Genomic DNA, 22797 nt, shown 5'->3' on the forward strand with positions numbered 1-22797 from the left:
GATGGGAGCAGAGCCCCAACATGCAAAACTTCATCTGCCTTCTTGAAGACTCAGTTCAGACCAGACAAACCTTCAAAGTACCCCAGACTTTCAGTCTAAAGCACCAGCCGACTCTGTTTTAACATGATTCATGCCTTTCGAATCAGCCCCAAGGCCAGTCACTGGCTTCAAAGCCTAAGGGCAACAGCTGCCTCAGCTGCTGTTGTTGGAAGATACTATTTAGAAAGAGTATGGGAGCTGACCCAGGAACCTCTGAAACAGTATATGAGGAAAGTCTTGTCCTTTGGGCCCAGTGGGAGGCATCACACACACCCACAGATGGGTTGTACTGGTACCAGCCACTTGGCTCTCTTCAATTTGCTCCTTTTATGAAGGAAGTCAGCCTGTGAAAAATTCTAAAGAGCTTTTAAATCCTTCTTGGTTGTATCTAAAGGTTCAGACTTCCTGGGAGATTATTTTTCTTGAACATACACGTTTTGTGCTAGTTTGTAGCAGCACGCTTGTGCCTGTACAAGTTCACATACTTAGTACTGAAGTCACTGGATTAAATAAAAAACAGCCCTGGAAGTAACACGGCAGCCAGAGCTCCCATTTACTCTCCAAGGCTGCACTGAATGTTGGACCAGGGTTGCACCTGTGTCTCATCTCCTCACAGAGTTTGGTGTTCAATGGCACAATTTGCACGAGGAATGAAATCTAAGGAGAAAGAGCATCATCCCCCAAATATAATCTCCACCTTAAGGGTTTTAAAGGTTAAAACCACCATGCTGGGAGCTGATTAACAGTTCTCTCCACAGAACTGCTAAAGAAGTGGGCACTACTTTCACACATGTCCAGCTGTGGCTTCGAGTACAGGGAGAGGCTGTGCTTTGTGAGTGTTTCAGTAATGACAGGTTACAGGCACATTTGGAGCAGCACACCATGGTGTACTTTTCAGGCAATTTAGTATGGAATAAAGGCCCAGATCAAGTACCTAGAAAAAGGCTTCAAACAAAAAAAGCAGATCTCAAGCTGCTCGGCTGTGAAAAGATAGAGGTAATGTGTAATATCTGAATTCCACCTCTGAATCCAGACAGAAAAATGCACCCTGGCTCCCCATCTCAGCTGCACGGGAGATTTCCAATGGAAGAAAACGTGCACTTGTGAGCAAGAAAAACCCATTTTGTCTTAAAAGAATCCCTGCAGCCCCACTCCAGGCAGGGCACTGCAATGAATGCAGCAACCCCACCATTGCTGGATTCACCGGGCACTTTACCAGACAGACTGGATGAGACTCCAAGCCATGCAAGCACCATGAGGCTCTGGCAGACAGCTCAGACAAAGGGGCCTAAATGCCACACTGCTCTCAGGGTCTTCCCAAGGCTGGGCATAACATCACCACTACTGGTAACTCCCAATTTACCATCAACCTAAAGATACTCAAAGGCTAATAAAAACATCAAGCTTTAATGAGATAAAGTCAAGTCACTTTGCTTGATGAGATTTCGGATTTTCAATTTTGAGTGGCACTATACCAATATATGTTTTAAAAACTAGGAGAATTATTAAAAATAAGGGGAATTGGAGGGGGCTTTTTGTTTGACTGGTTTGGTTGTGGGCTTTTTTGTTTTTTCCTAAGATGACAGGCATAGTTACCAAAGCTGAAAGTATTTACTGGAAATTTAGTAATTGCTTAAAATAGAAACACTTCCTCAGTGTTTCCTCAGGAAGGCTGAAGTTAGGCTCCATGGTTCAAAGAAAATATTACACTCCTGCATCACTATCAACTACCTGAATTAGAGTAAATGAGGATGGTTTTGTCCAATCTATTTCAACAGACATCCTGCAGCCCTTACTATACATCTGTTAAGAGACAAACAATGCAAGACCAAAGTTAGTAACCTTGAGTGGATTATTTACAGGCTGCTACTTTATAATTAATACACAATAAATCCACAGATGTGCAAATCCAGAGAAATGCCCACAGTGAAACCGTGAAACTAGTAAACAGAAGTTTCAGTATTTTATTAAAATAGCATATTCAACCACTGTAACCAATAATACATTAACTTTATTCCCAGAGTACGCACAACACAGTAGTGATTCAAAATATCCTTATCCATGGCAATCAATGAAAATATCTCAAATTCAAGTGTACAACTAAAACTAAACCTTTGAAAAAATCTCTCCTTTAAAGAATACATAAAGCTCTCATACAGAATTCTTTTAAACTCTTCTATATGCAGATGTCAGTGTCTCTCACCTGACAATACCACTAGTTTTTTTCTTATGCATAGTAGAACATCTCATATTTTATAGTACCCATTTTATAAATAAATTGGCATTTTCCATCCCGTTTGTGTTTATCATCAGCTTCACAAAGAAACCAGTAAATAAAACTGTCAAGGACAGTCACAACAAAATGATCTCACATCAAGATATAAAACTTGAAGATACTAAAAGATGCTTCTACTCTATTTTACATAAAAAGACAGATTTAAAAAGTGCAAGGCAAGATTTGCAGGGAAAGGGAATATTTATGTTATTTTTAGGCACATCCACTTCTTTAAAGCAAGCTTCAGAATGAAATTCCAGTTCGTTCTTCATGATACCTGTTTTAAAGTCTTTCGCTCGCAAAAAGAAAAAAAAAATTAAAAAAAAATTACATCCGTCAAATGTCAAGCAGGAAATTTCCTGTCCAACTAATAGTCTTCAGTTATGTCTTGTTCTTCCTTTTTTCATCCTTGCAGGTTTTGGTTTGGGAATATACTGATTGTTCGCCTGATACTCAAGTTCTTTACGGAAGTAATGAATTGCTTTATTCAAACCTTCTTCCAATGGGACCTGTTCCCAAAAGTGAGGAGAGAATTGTATCACTCTAGGTTCACACCAGGTTATTTCACAACAGTATCTTTTATAGAACAGTTATCACAAGGGAGCCAGGGAGTTTCAGTCTTAGCCAATCTAAGTATTAACAGCACCACATGCTGGTTACATCTCCTCACTGCTGATGCAGCTGACCTTTAAAACAGCATATACATTTTCTGACATAGTAAGTCAAAAAACCCAACAAATTTAAATCTCACACATGGTTATGATTGGTGTGTTTAGTATCAAAACAGACATGCATAATTCTACTTTCAATTCCTAATGCATTGAAAGAGACAAACACCCAGCATTTAAGCCCCTTCTGTTTGTAAGGATTAAAGATCCTCTTTTGCAGCATGGTATAAAGCTGGCATCCAGTATCTCATTTGATATTCTTAAATCCTCTACAAATAATTGTAATCCTACAAATTGCAGTGTTTAAATACAGGCATAGAATACAAAGACAGGAACAACAGAGGAGTTGTTTTCTCAGGAGCCATATGCTCTGACATGCTTGCTGACACCATCACCAGTATAGGAAGATAAAAACAGCAGCACAGAAACTGTTGGCCTTGCTGTACCAACACTGTACTGCTACTTTGGAGCACGTTTTGTTACTGCCTGTGCCAAACACAGAAGGCCAGAAATACAAAAGTTAAACCTTTTATGTTTGCAACACTTTGCTATCACCCTTGTGCTGTCAGACATGGTCTATTAATATCAGATGCCCCTGTGAACCCTTTCAGAAGGGTCTGGATCCAATTTCTATTATGAGGCTTACATTTACTAGGTAGGTTCACATGTTTCCTGGAATGATTTTTGTCTGCAAATTTAAAAGAGGCTATAAACCACTGTGCTAGTTAGAATGGGAAGCTGGCAAAGAAAGCCACACCTTTTCCTGGGATTAGGCAGATCTTTCCTCTCCAAGCAAACCAACTCCTGTTGCCAGCTACAGGAGTGATGATTGCAGCAACACCAGCAAACCCATCAGCTATGGGCTTGGTAACGTAAGTAACTATGTGCCATATACTTCAAAGGATTTATCGGGCTTACAGAATGGTAAAATCTCATAATATGCAAGTGAAAAAGTTAAAATGTTAAAACTGCTCTGGAGAGGGCGTTAGGCAGATATTCCAGTAAGGGAAATTCTTGTTATTATGTGACTCTCCCTCAAGCCCCCTATGTTTCCTGGCGTTTTCTCACACAACAGTAGTTCATCTGTACATACCACGGGTTCCCAGCCAAGCAGTAACTTGGCTTTTCTGATGTCAGGTTTTCGTTTTTGAGGGTCATCCTGTGCTTCTGAGAGAAACTGGATTTCACTCCCACTGCCTGTTAAACAAGACACTGTGATTTATCATCTGCAATTCACTATGATTTCCATTTACATCTTTTCTGCCAACTGGAGCAGCAGGTCTTTCTGCAGCTCTCTGCTTCATAATTCAACCACTGAAATGCTTTGCACAGACACAGGAGCACTGCATGCAACAGCTGGGTGATCTACCTGTCCCACAGCAACAAGCGTTCACAAAGCATTTCACAAAGATTTCAGCAGGGACTCACAAAAATTAAGCTACGCTCACAGACCAGTCTATTAACCTTCTATGAGGAAATTACTGTTTCAGTAGCCAAGGGCAGAGAAGTGGGTATCACCTGCTTTGACTTCAGTGATGCTTTTGACACTGTCTTTGACACCCTCACTGAGTACTGGATGAGCAGTGAGGAGGACTGAAAACTGCACGGCCAGGCCCAGAGGGTGGTGATCAGTTAGAGACTGGTAACTGGTGCTATACCCCAAGGGTCAACACTGGATCAATACTGAACTGCTGATACACCAGAGTACTGTGCTGCCATCCAGACCTCGAGAATGGAGGCTGGAGAAAGGCCTCACAGGAACCTCATGAAATTCAACAAGTTCAAAGTCCTGAATCTGGGAAGGTACAGGCTGAGGACCAACCAGCTGGAACACAACTTGGCAGGAAAGGACTAGGGGTCCTGGTGGACACCAAGCTGAGTATGAACCAGTCATACATACTTGCCACAAAGAAGGCAAATGATATCCTGGACTGTAGAAGTGCTGCCAGAGGACAAGGGAGATCAGCTTTCCCACTCACCAGCACTGATGAGATCCATATCGAGGACTGGATCCAGTTCTAGGCTCCCCAGTACAAGAGAGACAGGGACATACAGAGAGAGCAACAAAAGGGCCATGGTGGTGGTGAAGGGACTGGAGTATGAGGAGAGGCTGAAAGACCTGGGGCCCTTCAGCCTGGAGAAGAGAAGGCTATGGGGAATTTCATCCATGTGTATAAATACCAGATAAGGGGATTAAGAAGAGGGACCCAGGCTCTTTCCAGTAGTGCCCAGTGACAGGACCAGAGACAGTGGGCACAAACTGAAACACAGATGGCCCAAGAGGATGTGGAGTCTCTACCCTTGGAGATACTTAAAAGCCATGTGGACATGGCCCCAGGCCATTGCTGGTTGTAAGTTGCCCTGCCTGAGCTGAGGGGTTCGACCAAGGGGCCTCCAGAGGTCCTTTCCAACCTCAACTTCAGTTTCTCTTTGGCCCTAATCTCCATTGTGATTTAAATAACCAAGCACTTGCCTTTCCTCAGAATAATACACAGAAAGGGGCCAATTCTTCTAGCCAAATCTAGCAAATAGTTTACATGTCATTTTAGAACTAAACCACCTCCCTGGATAGACTGGAACACATCAAGTTGTTTGTGAACAGACAAACAGAGGTGACAATTACTCTGTGTGTCTGATGGGTTTGGTGCTGTGATTTTTTCATTTCCTTCCCTGATCTGTGGATTCACATTTTCCAGAGGGAACAGTCTTTTATGTTCCAGAGGGAACACCACATGCATCAGCTTCTGTGTTGTATGTTTGAACTCATCTTTTTAGATCTGTCAGAAGCACTTCTGGAATGTACAGACTAAAAGCTCTTCGCTAATGGCAGCAGGATGTTTCATCTCATTAGGGTGCCACACTAGAAGACCAAGCACAACCATTTGCTTCCATTTTTGAGAGCTCTGATTTGCTACAGGCATCAGAGCAAGAATGAAGAGGAAGCCACAGTGTTTTCTTCCCAGGTGCTGTCAACCCTTTCAAGAATCACTGTTAGAAACAGTGAAAAGAACAGGTAAAGACTGTTGCCACAGCATGAGGTTTTTCATGGTAGTTGAAGGACCACAGCCTGCACAACTGTGAAGAACCACCTTCCTGAAGTATCCCTATTGCAGCTAAGATACTATGCAGGACATTTGCATTCACATGTTTTACATTTCATTTATGTATTGTCCTTGTGCCAAAACAAACCTAAAAAATTGCCTAAACACTATACAAATTAATGGGTATAGATTGCAGATACACAGAAAATTTATTCATTCTACTTTTCATGCAACAGTTTACAGACAATTGAGAGCATTTGGATTATCTTATTAATACTTAATGATACGATTAAATGCCTTTGATAAAATTATTAAGAAATCCAAAGACTAATTAAATTATCCACATATTACACACACTAATCAAGCAATAATTATCTAACGACAATAAGTACTTCATAAACTTTACAAAGAATTACTAATCATACTCACCAACAAGTTTTTTAATTAACTGGGCAAACTCTAGGATAGTGTGTTCTTCTGGGTTTCCCTACAAACATAAGAGATGCTCATTTCAATAACGACTAAACACCTTACAACATGCTAGACAAGAGATGGTTCCAACAGGGGCATGTTAAACTCTGAAAAAGCTAAACATAAAGATTTATTCTACTTCATTGAAAAAAAAAAAAAGCAACTTTGACAAGCTCCTTACTCATTAGAGAATTTGTCTTCCATTATATTTGCTTTGGTAATTCAGTGTATGTAGGGAGGTGTCGTCATCCTCCAAAAAAGTCAGTCTGTAAAGAGTTGGCAATCACAGTAAAGGCCTATGTCACTGAGCAGCCCACACAGCCACATCAGCTGGAAATCTGGATTCAAGGACTGTGCCCAGTTGAGGACAGATATCATGAAGAAGTATGGTAAGTTCTTGGTTCATGCAAAGTTAGGAAACCAAACTCATTTATCTGCAAACAACTGCTTCTACATTTACTATAGCTTACATATCAATACATAAGGGCTACTTGCTTTCCTATACAATATTCCTTTTCTTTTTTTTTTAACCAACCTGCAAATAATCTCCTGATCAACATTTCAGAATAAAATGCTGAACACTTTCTGCTAGCATTAGCTCACCTTCATCAGACTCAATTCCCTCCATCCCTAGCTTTCCTCGTTTCAAAACTCTTCTTTATCACATCTCATTTGACCTAAAGCTGAGCACTTAAGATACATACAGATTTAAATACTGAATTTTCTGAAGACAAAGCATGTGATAGAGTTTAACATTATCAGCCTTTGGATAGAAACCCTGAAATTAACTCATGGCCACAGGAGAAAAGGAAAATTAGTGAACAACTGCCCTGCAGAGTTGAGTATCTAATTTGGCAAAAGCTGGCATACTCAAGAAATTACTTGGGATATGCATTCTTTTTCTGTTCTTAAATTCACTGCTAAGAGTAAGCTGACAACAAACAGGATGGAACAAAAATCTTACTAGACAAGTTAAGTTCGAAGCATTTTAAACAATATTAGAGAACTATACCATAAAATACTATCACATTTTCCTCTAATCCAGAGTAGTATGAAACAATTTCTAATTATCTAGAGCTAAGTATTCCTTCAGTGCTTTTTTCCCACTAAAATCAGTCTTCAGTCATTTTCTTGGTGCACTTGGCATGTGTCCCCCCCACATTTTTTTCCTTCGTATTCTAATTACATACATCTTCTTGCTAAAACAAATGAAAAACTCCAGCAGATTTGTCCTGTTCTTGGAACTGGAAGATCTCAACACCTAGGGGCTTAGTCTACTTATTTATAAAGAGAGTACATAGGACAATATGTTCTTCATAATAGAAAGACCTTTTTTGTTCCATTTATTTTTTCTAGAAATCAGTATCAGTGACAAGGAGGAAAACAGAGGTGATGTTGACCAGTGTACAGTAACTCCGTAGAGTGGAGCACTCATACTCACCAAGTTGACAGGACTGCTGACATTGCTGTTCATCAATGCCACCAACCCATTCACAAGATCACTGTAAAAGAAGGAAGAACAGATTGATGCAATTTCCACTTCTCTATAAAAAGTATTCTTGTCAAAAAAGAGAACTGACTCCTAAGAGCTCCAGTAAAGCAGATCAGGCAGCTGTGGAATGGTGAAACCAGATTTCAACAGGCACATGTTTTCTTGAGTGTTTGTATTAAAAAATGATTAATATTTCCTCTTCTCTCCAGCATCCAAGCATATTTGGAGGCTGATTTCCAAGGCATTTCAAACAGAATAGAGCAAGTTGTAATACAGAGGCACATAACACTACTACTTTGCAGCCTGTTGTTTGAATTCGTCTTCTTGTTTTCAAAAATTCTTAAACTGAGTTTGTTAAAAACAGTATTTTGGTGTTACTTTCCCCCAGCAATATAACCCAAAGTTATTTTGGATTATTAGCCACAAACTAAGCACCTTGGCCCTTGACACAGAAATCCAGATCCTTTTCATTATGACTTATAATTGGGAAAGGAATGGGTATGACCTGATGGGGTTTCTTCAACATCTACTACCACTGATACTACTTTCAGCAGAGGGAAAGAACATTTCCAAGCAAAGAATGATTAAAATAACCCAGAAGTCCAGCATGGGTTTTCTTAGCTTTTTTCTTGTGCATAGTTTGCACACCAACCACAGCAGTCCCAAAGACACGAGGTGGCAGCATTGCATTAAAATGCAAGGAGCGACGAACTGCTCAGCTCTAAAAACTCGTCTGTTACTTGCCATCTCTGGAAGGGAAGAGCACGTTAGTATCTCAAGTAAAATTCTAAACCAATTAATGTTTTTCTTCTTGGTACTTTTAAAAACTTCCCTGTGTCTCCCTTCTGAAAGTAAAGCTGGCTCCTAAGAGCTCCAGTAAAGCAGATCAGGCAGCTGAGAAATGCTGAAATCAGGTTTCAATGGGTGCATGTTTTTTTGAGAGTTTGTATTAAAAAATGATTTAAAAAAGTAAAGCAAATGCACATACATACAAAGCTGACCAGGCTAACAGAACCATGAAGTAAATTATCAGCCAGTACAAACAAGGCCTACCTGACATACTGGAAAGCTCTTGTCTGAGTTCCAGGTCCATAGACCTAAAATCGTATGAAAAATAGGAAAGTTAATAAATACAGAAGTCCTCTCTACCCTAATTATCTTTTCTTTACCTTTCTAGAAAAGTGGCTCAAGGAGAAACACTTGAGACACAAGCTCAATGTTACAGGAATGGAAAAAATTGTGCTTGCAGAGCCTTTGGCAAAGTATCAGTTCTTTGAAGGTCATCTTCCTCTTGGGTCTGTCTCCAGTAAACATATCCCTAGACATTTTGTTAACCAGAATTCTGCATGAAGGAAACATTCTCAGGGGTGTAGGACAGTGTGATGCTTTATTCTCTCCTGGAACACTGAAAGAAGGTGCAGCCTGCACTCAGCCAGCAAAGAGTGCCACATATTTAAAGCAAACTTCAGGCTACTAAGATGTGGTTACGATGAGCAATTTTGATTTGCTCATTAACAACAGCCAGCTTCAAAGAGAGCACTAAATGTCAGTGGTCTCTAAAAAAATTGTCAAGAGAAACAGCACTGTGTTTAAAGCAATCAGGACAGAAAAAAACCAAAACCACGTGGCTCTAAATATTACTATCTAGGAAAATGGGAAGCAGAGTAACTTCTAGATTATATGACTCCTAAAGTCACCTGTACAGATTTGTATCAAAACCTTTGAGGGGAAAAAAAAGTGTCCGCAGGTAACATGCTGATACTTTGGAGCAAGTTGCTGAAGTTCAAACAGACATTAATTTATACTTAAAATGTACAGAATGGTATTTGATACCATTACATTTTTCACAGTTTAACTGAGTGCAGTACTGAAGTCTCTAGAACATGAATACTTATATTCTGAAAGCTGTGAGCAGGCACATTTAAGTGGTGAAAACAGTTTAACTGGGGACACACACATCTTATCAACCTGCTACAACAGAAAGGCTTTTGGAAGGACAGAATAGAAAGCATGCTTGTTTTCCTTGAGGACAGAAAGGACAGTACAATTGGTACACAGGCCATCTGTTACTTGGTAAGCCTTGTGCTCTCCGAGGCTGATTCAGAGCCCAAAAGAATTCACATTTCAGTACGCATTCGGTAAGATCAGGGGTCTAAGAGTTTACCCAAAAACTGATTCGGAGAGGAATGCACCAGGAGCACACTGACAGTCTGATGGACTCCCAAACAAACAGGAAGCAGATTTATGTATTTATATAGAGCTCCCTGCATTTAGCTTTACTTTTAGCTTGTGGGATAAGTTTTACAGAACTAAGTATTTGTACATGATTTTTGCAGAGTCACCCATGTGGTTATCTTTCCCACATACAAGCAATAGCTGGAAAGTACAATATCGTTTCCGTATCTCAATTTTTCTTAAAAAAAAAAAAAAGAAATCTTTCTTTTACAATAACAAAACAACAATTGTCATGTTTCCATAGGCCACAATTTCTACAAATCAGTGACACAGGTCTCTCAAGAGATTATTTACTCCATTTGAATAAGTACTCTGAACTGAGAGACTGAAAACAGAGTTTCTAAAGAGATCACACACTTGGTATTCCTGTCAGCCAAATTCTGTGATGATACAGGAGTTAATTTTTTGTAGGTCTCAGCCACTGCTCATTGCTGATAATTCATTTTATTTGACCTGGTCAGCTAAAGAACTCTCCCCTTCTTTTCTCAGATTCAGTAATTTTCAACATCAGACAGTTATTCCCTACAGAACAGTGATGTTGGGCAAAACACTTTATTTTAACCCCTATTACAATTACATTCTTGCTAAATTTTAGACAGCATGCCAATTACAGAAATAAAATAAGAGCTTCCAGTGTTGCCTCCCACAGAAGAACACAGACTCCAGACCCCTCTTATTGATGCTCTAAAATATCCCATGGATTGTATGTTTTAAAATAAGGTAAGTCCTTCATATTTTGTAAGGCTTCACAAAACTTCCAGTTAGTGTTCTCCCTCTGTTCTTATAAAAGATTACAGCACTACTGCCAATAAAAGTTGAGAAACTATGCATGAAATAAAAAACATTTGACAGGCCAAATATGGCAACAGCTTGCTATATGCACTGGGGACCAAACCTAAAAAATGGAAATACCTTCTGATCCTCTGTAAGCCAGTAAATTTTCTAAACAGCATTTAGAGGCTCAGACTTTATGCCCAAGGATCCTATCCTGGGAACATTGGCACTGACTAATCAGCGGATAACTCATATTTCAATACAAGCAAGGCCTACAAGGATCCAAAGTGTCAAACCAAGAAGCTCCACCTTCTTGTCTGCTACTATTTGTTTAGTCTCTTCCAATAAGCAAGTCTGGGGAGACACCTGGGTAAGAAAATTAAACTCTTTCTGCAGGAATTTAAGTTCCCTTTTTTTTTATGTTTTGACAGGAAAAAAGCACTGATCCACATGGCTGCATTGCCTATGTAGTGCTGAAGGGACTCCTATCAGGGACTAGGCAAGCTGGGCTCGTTCAGTCAGCTACCCAAGACTAAGCCCCAAGATCTGCACTCTTAATGCTGACTTATATGGCAGCCTAAATGTCATATGCCCCAGTAAACACTGGCCAGTAAGTTACAGTCAGCATCGCACAATAGCTACCATACATCGAGCACTAACAGTGATTTCTACAAAAGCAGTAAATCTCTGGGGGGAAAAAAGAAATCTTTAGGAGAGGTGGCAAACACAGCATCACTGCAGGCTTGTTACTCTGAAATAACCACAAGCCTAAACCAGAAATTTAGCAAAGGCTATGAACAGAGTAGCCAAGATTCGTAACTGATGACATTAAAAAATAGTCACAAATTGCCTAAGTGACCAATCATTGTTAAATTGCAAGCAAGTAAGCAAATGCTGACCTCCAGAGAAGACCAGTCTTTCAAGAATTATCAGTGTACTTAAGTCAGGTGATGTGCATTGCTTTGCAGAACATACATAATTTGAACTCCTTAAATTTTCTTTCTTTGTAAAGAGTTCTCGATTTCAGTCTGACAGTAGGGTAGTATCTACCACCAAAGTTTTGCAGGGGGTAGCCATACTTTTAACACACTATTTTAAAAAGATTAAAGTTAGAAGAGATCTATCACAGGACACCAAGCTTCATCATGCTTGGGCGCAACTTATTCCCTGACCTAAACTCTTCAACGCTCTGTCCAGTTTCAGATTTTGCTCTGCAAGAATTACAGTAGTGGGCGTTGCCACAAAACTTTGATTCTTTTTCTCCTTGGATTGTCTGCTGCTTCTTACAGAAATCCCTGACTGAACTCTGGATTTTGTTTATATCCCCAATACAAAGAATGCTGAAATGCTTGTGCAGATTGCAACTGATAGCCTTGTTTCTTTCTGTGAAAGAAAGATCAACCCCATCAACAGAGCACATCTTCCCATATGTTATTCCATACATTTACGTTTGGTATACTGGAACACTACATTTTGAAGAGGGGAACATCAATATTTTCTAAAATCTACCCTCATCTGCAACACATGAGGACAGGATATGAAGATGAATGGTTCTTCATATCACCAGGAGGTCATCACTTACTGTTAGTGGTTCTCCCTGGAGAGCTTGTAGGATAAAATTACTGACAACTCTTCCATCATTCATATGCATTCGAGGACCAAAGGTATTGAATATTCTGGCAACCCTCACTTCAACTCCTTCCTGTAGCCAAAGAAAAAAGAATCGTTACTTCCTTAATAAGAGTGTCTTTATCCCTAAAAGTGTAAACTCTCCCCTGTCCAAACGCTTTTTAAGAATCTCTCTTTCAGCTTTAAAATGCATCGTTTCTAATAATGAAACACTTCAAATCTCTCCTCAGCCCTCCCGAAAATGTAGTGCATACACCAAAGTAATTTACACTAGTTCTCAGTATTTGTAATGCAAATCTAAATTAGTGCTAGAACAGCTCATGATTTTGGCACATGCATTTTCTTCCACAAAGAACTTCAAGATTTTTCAGTAATATCCTTCCAATAGCATCTTATTTCACCTGGGACTTAGCTACTTTTTTTGCACATAGGCGAAGTCTCACAATCACCAGATATAGTACCAAGGTAGCATTTCCATAGATCACAAACATCCATAGTTTAGAAAAGCTTAACATGTCAGAGAAGTATCTTTCACAAAAGCCATAAAGTAGTTTTGTAACCACAGCCACAATGTCTTCTAGTGCCCTTATTAGCCTGTGTAAATGCATGCATTACAATCAAACTCTTCAATGGCATAGTTTTTTCCAAGAAACATTTTTATCATTTCCATAAGTCCTTCTACAGAATATTTTGCAAATCTTCAAGGAAAATGTAACAAATATGTGAAATTGGAACCTTTATGGACAAAGCATTTTAACAGTTAGAGACTGCAAACTGAAGTAATCTCTCGAGTTGTTTTGATTGACCCATTCTTTTGGACAAGTCACAGTTTATGATAAAGCCTGTGAGAAGGACGTTTGGCCCTTGTGAGCTAAAACAGGATACTGCTGAGCTGAGTTCAGAGCAACATGGTATGCTGCAAGCAGACAGATGTTACCATCTGAGAGTGACAGTCACAAGGTAGGGGAGAAGGTGTCAACCTCAGTGCAGGCCTATGTATCCTCCTCTTACTACCTGGTCCTCCCACCTCCCAGAAAAAGACATCCTTGTATCAGTTACAGGAAAAAATTTGCCTGAAGCAAACTCTGGGTGCTCTGATTCGACTGAAGTCACAAGCACAATGTTCTGGAGCTGCAAACATTCATTCCATAACTATTCTTTCAGAAGACACACAGAACATCTTGTATTTTCCATGTATTTTACTAAAGCTTAGACCAATGCTTGCTGTTGTCCTGGAAGAGGGTGTATGTGGAAGAAGTGTACTGTTGGTACATCCGTGGCTGAAAACTCAGCTCACATACACTTCATTCAGAAGAGACTTGGAAACACATTTTTCTTGGAAATAAATGTAGCTTCACGTACAAGAGGCACGTGCAGGAAAATGTGATGTTCTCTCTTAGGTCTCCACGTGATTCATGAACAAATGTATCCTCAAAGATGTTTTGTGAAAGCAGTAGGACTAGCTTTTTACAGGTAAGAGACAGGCAAAAGGGACATTAATATATCACCTTGGTGATATATTGGTGTTGCGAAATCAGAAACACCAAGTAGTACAAGTAAAGCCCAACACCTCGCAGTACAGAGAAAGTCAAACAATGTTCAATATCATTTAGCTGCAGGTAAGGTTTCATTTGTCCTGATCAAACCTTGTTTGCAATTGCAACTACATGGTAAACTAACAGTAACAAAGGAGGTAACTATTGCGCCACAGGAAAAGATACAGTCTTTATCCAACCAGCTTGTATTCACAACAGAGCCAAAAGAATAACCTCACAACATCCACTGGGTCCTGCTGAAAGAGACTCCGGAAAGAGCAGAAGTCCCTTTCCATGCAAAATGCATCAGCTGGGAACATATTCTATTTCTTGGTAGCTAAAAAAGTACAGCAGTGTAACATTTCAAATATACACTTCCAGCAGCACATTACAGAACCATTCCCAAAGCCTTCACTGCATTTGGAAAGACATAGAAAGCTTCTCCTTCCTTTGTTTTACCCAGCACTTTATCTTAAAAAGGACACTGACCCCTTTAGGAAGGGACTGTATTTCATGTGAGCTTTCCAGATACTGCCACTAATAACAAGTGCAGAAAATAAGGCACTTGGAAGCTAGTATTCAAGATAAAAATAACTCATTCAACAATGCTGACCAAAAAGACACTCTTGTACTGCACAAGCTACAGCAGAAGCCTTGTTTTCCAGTATTGGTTGGAAACTAGCAAGGGATCTAGAAAAGAAAAAACAACACAGGCACTTACTCACAGTCACAATGAATCCATTATTTCTTCTCCCTTCTATTTACTCACCTCACCCCACTGTAATGTTGTCTTTTAAAATGAGTAACTTTTTATTTATAGTGTCATCCAGCAAAGCTTTTCTCTGCAGCCTACTGCTTTGAAAAATCTATTTTCTATGCAGCTAAATTTTCATTTGGCCCTTTAAAACTGGAATCTGTCTTCTCAAAAGAAACTCTTCCACAAACGAGATTTTGGAGCCAGTAACTTAAAAACTGTCACAAGTCTCCTTTCGCTGTTTCATGAACACCTCATTTGAACACCATCCTTTTTACATACTGAGTAACTCTATTCCTTTTTGTATTAATTGTCTATGTCTTAGCTACATCCTGTTACTCTGAAATTATCAACAACATGTAGTAATGACTGACTACCTCTACCATATTCCCATTATCAAAGTCAATTACTCCCCCAGGTTTGCAGCAGTAAGTCATGTACGGTATTTTATTACATCCTAGAGAAAGGAGAAAAACCTGTTTGGCTCACATTTATATTGCTAAACAAAACAGAGCTTGAGATTTATCCCTAATGCTGAGATCAAATGTGATAAACTGCCTTCTGTCCTCACAGTTTAAGAAGTGCCTTCCTACAGCAGGCTGATGAGAAAGAAAATTCCTTGAGCAATCCAAAAAAGAGCCTGAGACCAAGATCATACAACGCAGGATTGTGGGCTAGCAAAACACTTCAGCTCACTCTATTATTTATCAGCATGAATTTCTTCACAGAGACTGTGCTTGTACAGATGAAAAGAAACAGTAAAGAAGCAGGAAAGATTGTTATGGCTTACGGAAATACCTCCTCTGAATAAGTACTCAAGACTATTCTACAGCTGTCAGGCAAAATGTAGCATTAATTATCCAGTCTCCTCTGCAAAACAAAGCTGTCCTGGTTTTCAGCACAAGTCTTTGCCAGTGCTTTAGTTCTAGAGATCCCAGCTCCAGAAAGTATCAAGGGTATTAAGGATGCTACAATAACTTCTTAATTTAAAAAGACGTATTTTAATTTTATAAGCATTTTAAGAAAAGGTATCTCCTTGTGTTGACTGTCTTAGAAAACAGATCAATACAATTCAAATGCCAAAAGTTTCTTTAACCAAAACAACTTGAACATGGTATGTTGTGGCTGTAATTCACAAGGGTATCAGGCAAGCTTCTCCTATTAATTACTAGTCCTTCTTTCTTTTGCAAAGTCTGTGGATCTATCTGAACAGCAAATATGAGTCAGACCTCCCTGAATACAAAATCAGGAAAGGAAAAGCTACAACAAATGTCTGCTCTCCAGCAGACAACCAGAATTTAAAAAATCTGCCGGGGAAGTCCAGGCAGTAACATGGGTATCACTGTGACCTGATACAGATCTTTACCAACGTCTCAGCTAAAATTATTTGAGATTATTGCCTGCATTCCTTGCTCTAATAGTCACTTTCTTACTGATTCATATTCTTTCCCATGTGTTTCGGAGACCATTAACTCTCAAAATTGTTCCCAAACCCCTGAATTGCAATCACAGCAGAATTACTAGCACCGTGTTCACTGGATCCATCTATGATGTGTTTAAGCTACAATACTCTACAATGAGGCTGGGTCCAAGGAATTTTATTTACATGTACTGTCAATTGCATAAACAAAATGCCATTAGTACTCAGTTACTAATAGCTTTTTAGTATTATTTTGCAAAAACAGAGATGGTGAGATCTGAATTTCATAAGCACTAAAGCTCCTAAACAAGCTAGGAAGGACAGCCTCAATCGTCTGACTCTTCACTCTGGGCATAATGCAAGTCCCTGAATACAACCTACAACTTTATGGTGGAAACATTACCATGCTTATAGCTCAACACTTCAGCTATTCTAAGGTAATTCCAAAACTATCACTTAATGTGATAGTTGTATCACAACAAGCCCATTTGTTACCACCGAAGCTTTCAGAGTCGCATAGCTGGTACGAAAAAAATGGATGAAGAAAGTGGAAGGAGAAGAAAAATTTTCCTGTAACATTCCCTAATGACCTGAAGTGTTGCTTCAGCTCTGGAGAATTTCCTTACAGGTCAGTGGCATAAGGAAAGAAGGAAATCTAGTTCACAAAACACCCTTAATATGCACAGCATTTAAAATGCTGTGTATTTGTATTTACAACACACCTATGCAGATGATGTAAATCCCTGCCATGAAGGTAGTATCAGATTCTGGTCAGTATTTAAATTAATCCAGAGTATTGGAGCAAACATTAATACCTAGATTTCCAAATAGCTCCAGAAGGCCAGATGTAATTTTTTAAAGGTTGAACAGATAACTGAATGGCAAGTCCTGAACAAAGCACAAACGTAACACTGCGATACTATATGCTGAAACTGCCTTCCCACTGCCTTCTCAGGTGATAAAGTCAAGAAATGCTTAATTCATAGGGTCAAAGTAAGTGAACAAAACAACACTGCCAGCAGAAAAGAAGGCTCCAAAAATGCCTCGGTCAGGCCAGGCTACTGAGGAACTCCGACAACAGCAAACAGTCAGCTTTGACTAGATTCAAAAACTGTTTGGATTCAAACAGGCTGTCTGGAAGTGTAAAACGTAGAAGTTTAGTTTCACTTCACATTTTTGGAAACACTATTAGGTGTCTAAGGTACCTAGCAATGTGCATAAAGATGGAAATCTTTGCAAGAAATGACCAAAAAATGCAAAATAACTTTGCCTGTTTCTTCTTTTTATTGAAGCTGAGAGATTCTGGAAATATTTTAGCCTGAAATACTGCAAATCCTACTGTTTAGAGCTAGGTCACTCCTACTGAAAATCCTCTTAAAAACACAATGCTTATTTGCATAGAGGAAATCAGACCTTCCCACTAGCAAAAGATTTACTCCACTAATAACAGCATATCATCTAAACACTACCCACCCCTCTCTTCCCCCACACCAGCTCAACAGTATTTCAAAATATACCTGAACATGGGACAAGCTTCATGAACATGGGCAGACTTCACTAACCCATAATAGAGTACAGGAAATATGTCACAGAGCTGCCCCTAGGACAGAGAGCTCATTTGCATTATGAGTTTTTACTCCATGCATGTGTGCACTGCAGTTCCACCTTACAAACCTTAACTATTCATTGCAAATCCTGCATAAAATTTATGAGATGCTATCATGACTCATCCTGTGGTTTTAAGATACAGCCCATGATTTTAAAAATTACCTGCTCATGCCCTTCTAAAAGAATACTGCAGTGCGTACCACAAACCTACAAAAAAATGCAACACCCTACAGCACGAGAATTTCTCATAAAAACTGCAATCTTCAACTGCAAATGGATTTCCAGACTGACAAGGAATATTCTACTACAGTGAAATATTGAGTAGCCTGGACAAGAGCACTGTCACCATGTTGGACCTTAAATGATTTAAAAGAGAACAAAGGAGACAGAATCTCTGCCTTCTCTGTCTGGTAGAAGAGATAAGACAAAATTACTACAATCTCTATACTAAAATACCCTCTCTAAAGTCTTATCACTTCAGCTTGATTCTGTTTTCAAGGTTTATAAAAGCACCTAGAATTTTATAATTTAAAGGTTTAAAATTCTATAGAATATCCTATGTTTGATTTATAGTTTTGTACATTAAGGCTGCAAATAACAAGAAATACTGATACTATTTTCTTTAGTGTGCCACATTTGTTAATTAAATAGTCTCTCAGAGCCTAACTGAACCACAATTAAGCAAGATTTACATACAGGTAAAGAGTCAATGCTATGTTAGTTAATGATGAGTTTCTACTTGCTGGTTATGAAACCCAAGGAAACTGGCATGTATAATTTCCCAAACATATTTTAAATTGCATTTTTATCTTCATGCTACTGTCTTTGTAAACAGGCATTACATAGCTAGGTATTCATATCTTTCATTAAGTTCTGTGTTTATACCTACATAATTTTAAGGCCTTTCTAAAGTGCTTAAAATACATTGCTTCTATATAAATACTCATTAAAGACCTTCCATATTCTTACTTGTACATTCTGATTTTGATTATGCTTCTTCAACATTCCACATTTATCAGAAATGGCCCTATTCAGCCCCATTGACTTCTCAGCACAGTAAGGTCACCTCAGTTTAATCTGTCTGAAAAGTATTTACTATCCTGAAAGGCATATTATACCTGCAAAGGAGACTAAAGCACATTTTCTACAAGAAGACTGCTCATCTGAAAACACACAATAGATAGGAGCAATAAAACCTTCCCATTAAAGAAAACAGATTTTGCCACAACAGAGTAAGTGTTCCTACTCAGTATGTTCTCTTTTGCCCTCCTACCCCTAAATACACATATTCCAGTTTTGTGATACACTGGCCTTCAATAATTACAGAAAAACCACCAAATCTGATTCAAGTTTAATACCTGCTTCATGTATGCATAGCACATGGTCTCTGCAACCCGCTTTCCTTCATCATAGCAGGCTCTTGGACCTATTGGATTCACATGGCCCCAGTAATCCTCATTTTGAGGGTGAACTTCAGGATCTACGGGGGAAAAAAAACCACCTTAGATTATGATATATCAAAAGATGACTATATATGATGAAACTTTCAACAGAGCATTTGTGTTATAGAAGTCAGCACGGCTTGTCTCTGAATTCTGAATTTTAAAAAATCTTAAATTTGACCACAATTTCTTAAAAGTGCAATCACTGGAACCATGAAAACGGCAGTAACAGAAGATGAAAGCTCTTTGAGTACAAGCAAACAACAGCCAGCAACTGCTTTCCCTAAGAGTGTGTGAACAGAGGGTTAAATTCAACTCCTCTCTGCAAAGACAGACTACCTCAAGGGCATAAATATGATTTTTACCTAATGTGCTTCAGAGGAAACATTACAGGTTATGTAGGCAGCAGTCATGTAGGAGGCATTATAGGTTACGTACGAAAGTAAAGCATATTCAAATTTCATAAAATAGGAAACAAGGAAAGAAAAATGGAGAAAATAGAGATGTACTGCATTTCTTAAAAAGGCACATTTCTTCTGTTTCACCCTAAGCATTTTTACTAGCTATCACTGTGCTATCAATCATCAGGCTAGACAATCCTTTGGTTTGATCCAGTATAGAAGTTCTTCATTATAAAAAACAACCAACCAAACAACAGCCACCTAGGAAGCTTGATGGTGTGTGCTTTATATGCTTGAAAAAATACAAACACTTGGTTAAATTTCCCCCTTTGCTGTCTTTAGGACGGTATAATTTCTACCAGGTTTGAAGTTTGCACACATTACTACAGAACTTCCTAGTATTGAAAGCTAATTTTTGAAACAACTTTGACAGTCAGTTCTGATTAAACCTTCCTGATTTTATGCTGCTCAGATGTGATAATGGATGCATTTGTGCCATATGAAAGCCACGGAGCAATGGTAAATGCATAGAAGTTTTACATGATTATGAAAGCCCATAGCGATCTTAAAAGGGCCTGAAAAGATGCTGTGGGAAGGGAAATACTCCAGAAGAGAGCTTGTTCAGTTACAGAAGAGTCCTTGGGGCTACCATTTTTCTCTGTAGAGACTGACAGCGGATAATTTAAGGCTCGGGAGGCAGTAGGAACACTGTACATGCTCAAGCCACTTTGGCTGGCCAATCATCTGAGTGATGATTGCTTGGGCACTTACTTTGAATCTTCTTGACTGAAGTTGCTCCACCAAAAGTGCACACCTGGAGGTGCGTTCTTTGTCCTTCCTCACATTTTGCTCACAAAGCTTTGTGTCTTGTAATACAGGTGACCATTTTTTGTTCACTTGTTTGTTCTTTATAGCCAAGACTCTCAAATCTATTCCCCTTAAGCAGGGTACTGTGCTTGTGCATCTCAAATAATCTTGCAAGACTGCTATTATCAATTATGCAATAGTTCAGAACAGAAGGAAGTTTCTCTAGCAGGCACAGGGTCTGTTACACGCCCAAGGAAATACAAAGGAGTCTTGCTGCATCCAATCACCATTCTACCCATCATTCTTTCACTCCTTCACTTCTACCAGTAAGAGGAAGACAGAGCAATGCTGAATATTACATTTTAAGAGACACCAGAAGAATCTGCACGCACAACCAGTATTTTCTTAGCTTGGAGGTTATATCCTCGTCTCTTACACACCAGGGCAATTACTAAATCTTAACAATACAATTCCTGTGTGATGGGAAAAAGATACACATATTTACTATCGAAACGATCTTTCTTCTCAGGTTTTCATTATGGCATCTGGACTTTAAAGTACAACACTCAATTTCCCACAAGCCCTTTGGAAAAAGAGACCTAAACCATGACATGGGAAAGGTACAGACAACAACACAAGTCTCCAGCTACCACTCCTGACTAGAAACATAAAGCAAGCACTGTAAATGCCCTTCTCACATTTTAAACTGTAAGAAGAACATCTCATAAAAAAGCAAGCTAAGACAGTGATGAAAATCTATCATTCTGGTATCTGACAAAAGATGTGTAAATACCCTTTTACACAGTCATATCTGAATAGCTCTAATTATTGTTTTATTCTTCTTACCTCCATAAACCTCTGATGTAGAGGCCAGCAACAGCCGTGCTCCAACACGTTTAGCTAAACCTAGATTTTGGGCAATGGGGAAAGAAGAACATAATTACAGCAAGTGCAAGAATCCTTCATTCATGTTAGCTGTTTCAGTGTGATCCTGTTTTACATGTTTTTAAAGAGAATTTGATTTTTCTCACTAGGCAAATTTAGCTGTAAATCACATCCATAGCTCCCACTTCCAAACTAGAAAACTTAAGAAACAGCAGAGTGGCCCCTGCATGTGATGTGCTTGCTTCTGGGACTAGCAGTTACACTGAATCAAGATCCAAGAACTTAATTTATTACAACCTAAATAAAGGCCAAGGAAGCATTCCACTCAGGAAAGCAGGATTGTGAAACAACACAGTATGATTACCAAATCCTTCTTTACATAGATTAAAGACAAGCTATTTAAAAAAACTTATACAGACTAACATGTTACAGGACAAAAATCAATCATTTCTCCTTTCTTATGTCCTTTTAAACTGCTTGGATGGTCCTACCTACCACTGGAGATCATTCTGTATTCCATTTCAGAGGCTTTCTGGTCTTCAAGTTGGCATGGCAAATCAAACAAATCTCTCACCTATGCCATTCTGGTACCTCTATAGCTTCTGAATCACTTAATTCTCTGAAATGTACTCACTAGAGCATCACTCAAGAAACTCAGCTGTGCTAATGCCCAGGAGTTTTTCAGACTCATAACAACTCTTAGGATCACTGACACACAGATCAGTCTGCATCATATACCAAATGGCACAAAGATGGGAGGAAAAAGTAGCAAAGGCTTGAGGTCTTCTTTTCACAGATCCATTCCCAATATCAAAACTAACAGACAAAGCTGAAAACATTGCCATGTAATTATTCACCACGAAGCTAGACATTAAACACTCTTTCAGAATTTGCCAGCCAAGGCATGCACAAGAGGGTGCAGTACTCCTGATGTGTGGAGTTTACAGAACCAGTGCAGTTCCACCTAGTTCAATGTTTGCTGAGGTGCAAAGGAACAGTCACTTATGGTAACCGCGGGAATGTTCCACAGTCACCAAAGTGAAAACTGCAGTCATGAGCACAAATGTGCTATAAAATCCCATGCTCTTAACTGTTCTGATGACTTCTGTAATTACTGCACACTCCATAGCCAACTTACAGGCACAAAGTTCTTGTGCTTTGACAGCCATGTTGCCAGTGTTCATCTGCAGACATATTTATAGGAAAAGGAAAAAAACCTTCAAAGAGGGTAAAAATAACCCCAACCTTATTTTGCTTAAAGAAACGACTTTTTAAAATGTACAACTCATTTGCTTCATCCTCCCCTCTCCCCAGCAACTCA

At 39.1% G+C, this 22797-nt stretch overlaps 1 protein-coding gene across 1 annotated transcript in view; it reads right to left on the reverse strand.

Annotated features, from left to right (window-relative positions):
* Window positions 1-1977: 1977 nt before the first annotated feature.
* UXS1 (UDP-glucuronate decarboxylase 1) overlaps window positions 1978-22797 on the reverse strand; it is a 57224-nt gene continuing 36404 nt past the window's right edge. Inside the window, exons 8-15 of the mRNA XM_032100429.1 lie at window positions 21438-21497; window positions 19300-19421; window positions 12578-12697; window positions 9040-9083; window positions 7936-7996; window positions 6453-6510; window positions 4076-4179; window positions 1978-2823 (exon numbers count right to left, since the gene is read on the reverse strand). Of these exons, the coding sequence (XP_031956320.1) occupies window positions 2692-2823; window positions 4076-4179; window positions 6453-6510; window positions 7936-7996; window positions 9040-9083; window positions 12578-12697; window positions 19300-19421; window positions 21438-21497 (701 nt within the window). The 3' untranslated portion in view covers window positions 1978-2691. The remainder of the gene's footprint in view (window positions 2824-4075; window positions 4180-6452; window positions 6511-7935; window positions 7997-9039; window positions 9084-12577; window positions 12698-19299; window positions 19422-21437; window positions 21498-22797) is intronic.

Source organism: Corvus moneduloides, chromosome 2, assembly GCF_009650955.1.
Source record: "Corvus moneduloides isolate bCorMon1 chromosome 2, bCorMon1.pri, whole genome shotgun sequence".
Lineage (NCBI taxonomy): Eukaryota > Metazoa > Chordata > Aves > Passeriformes > Corvidae > Corvus > Corvus moneduloides.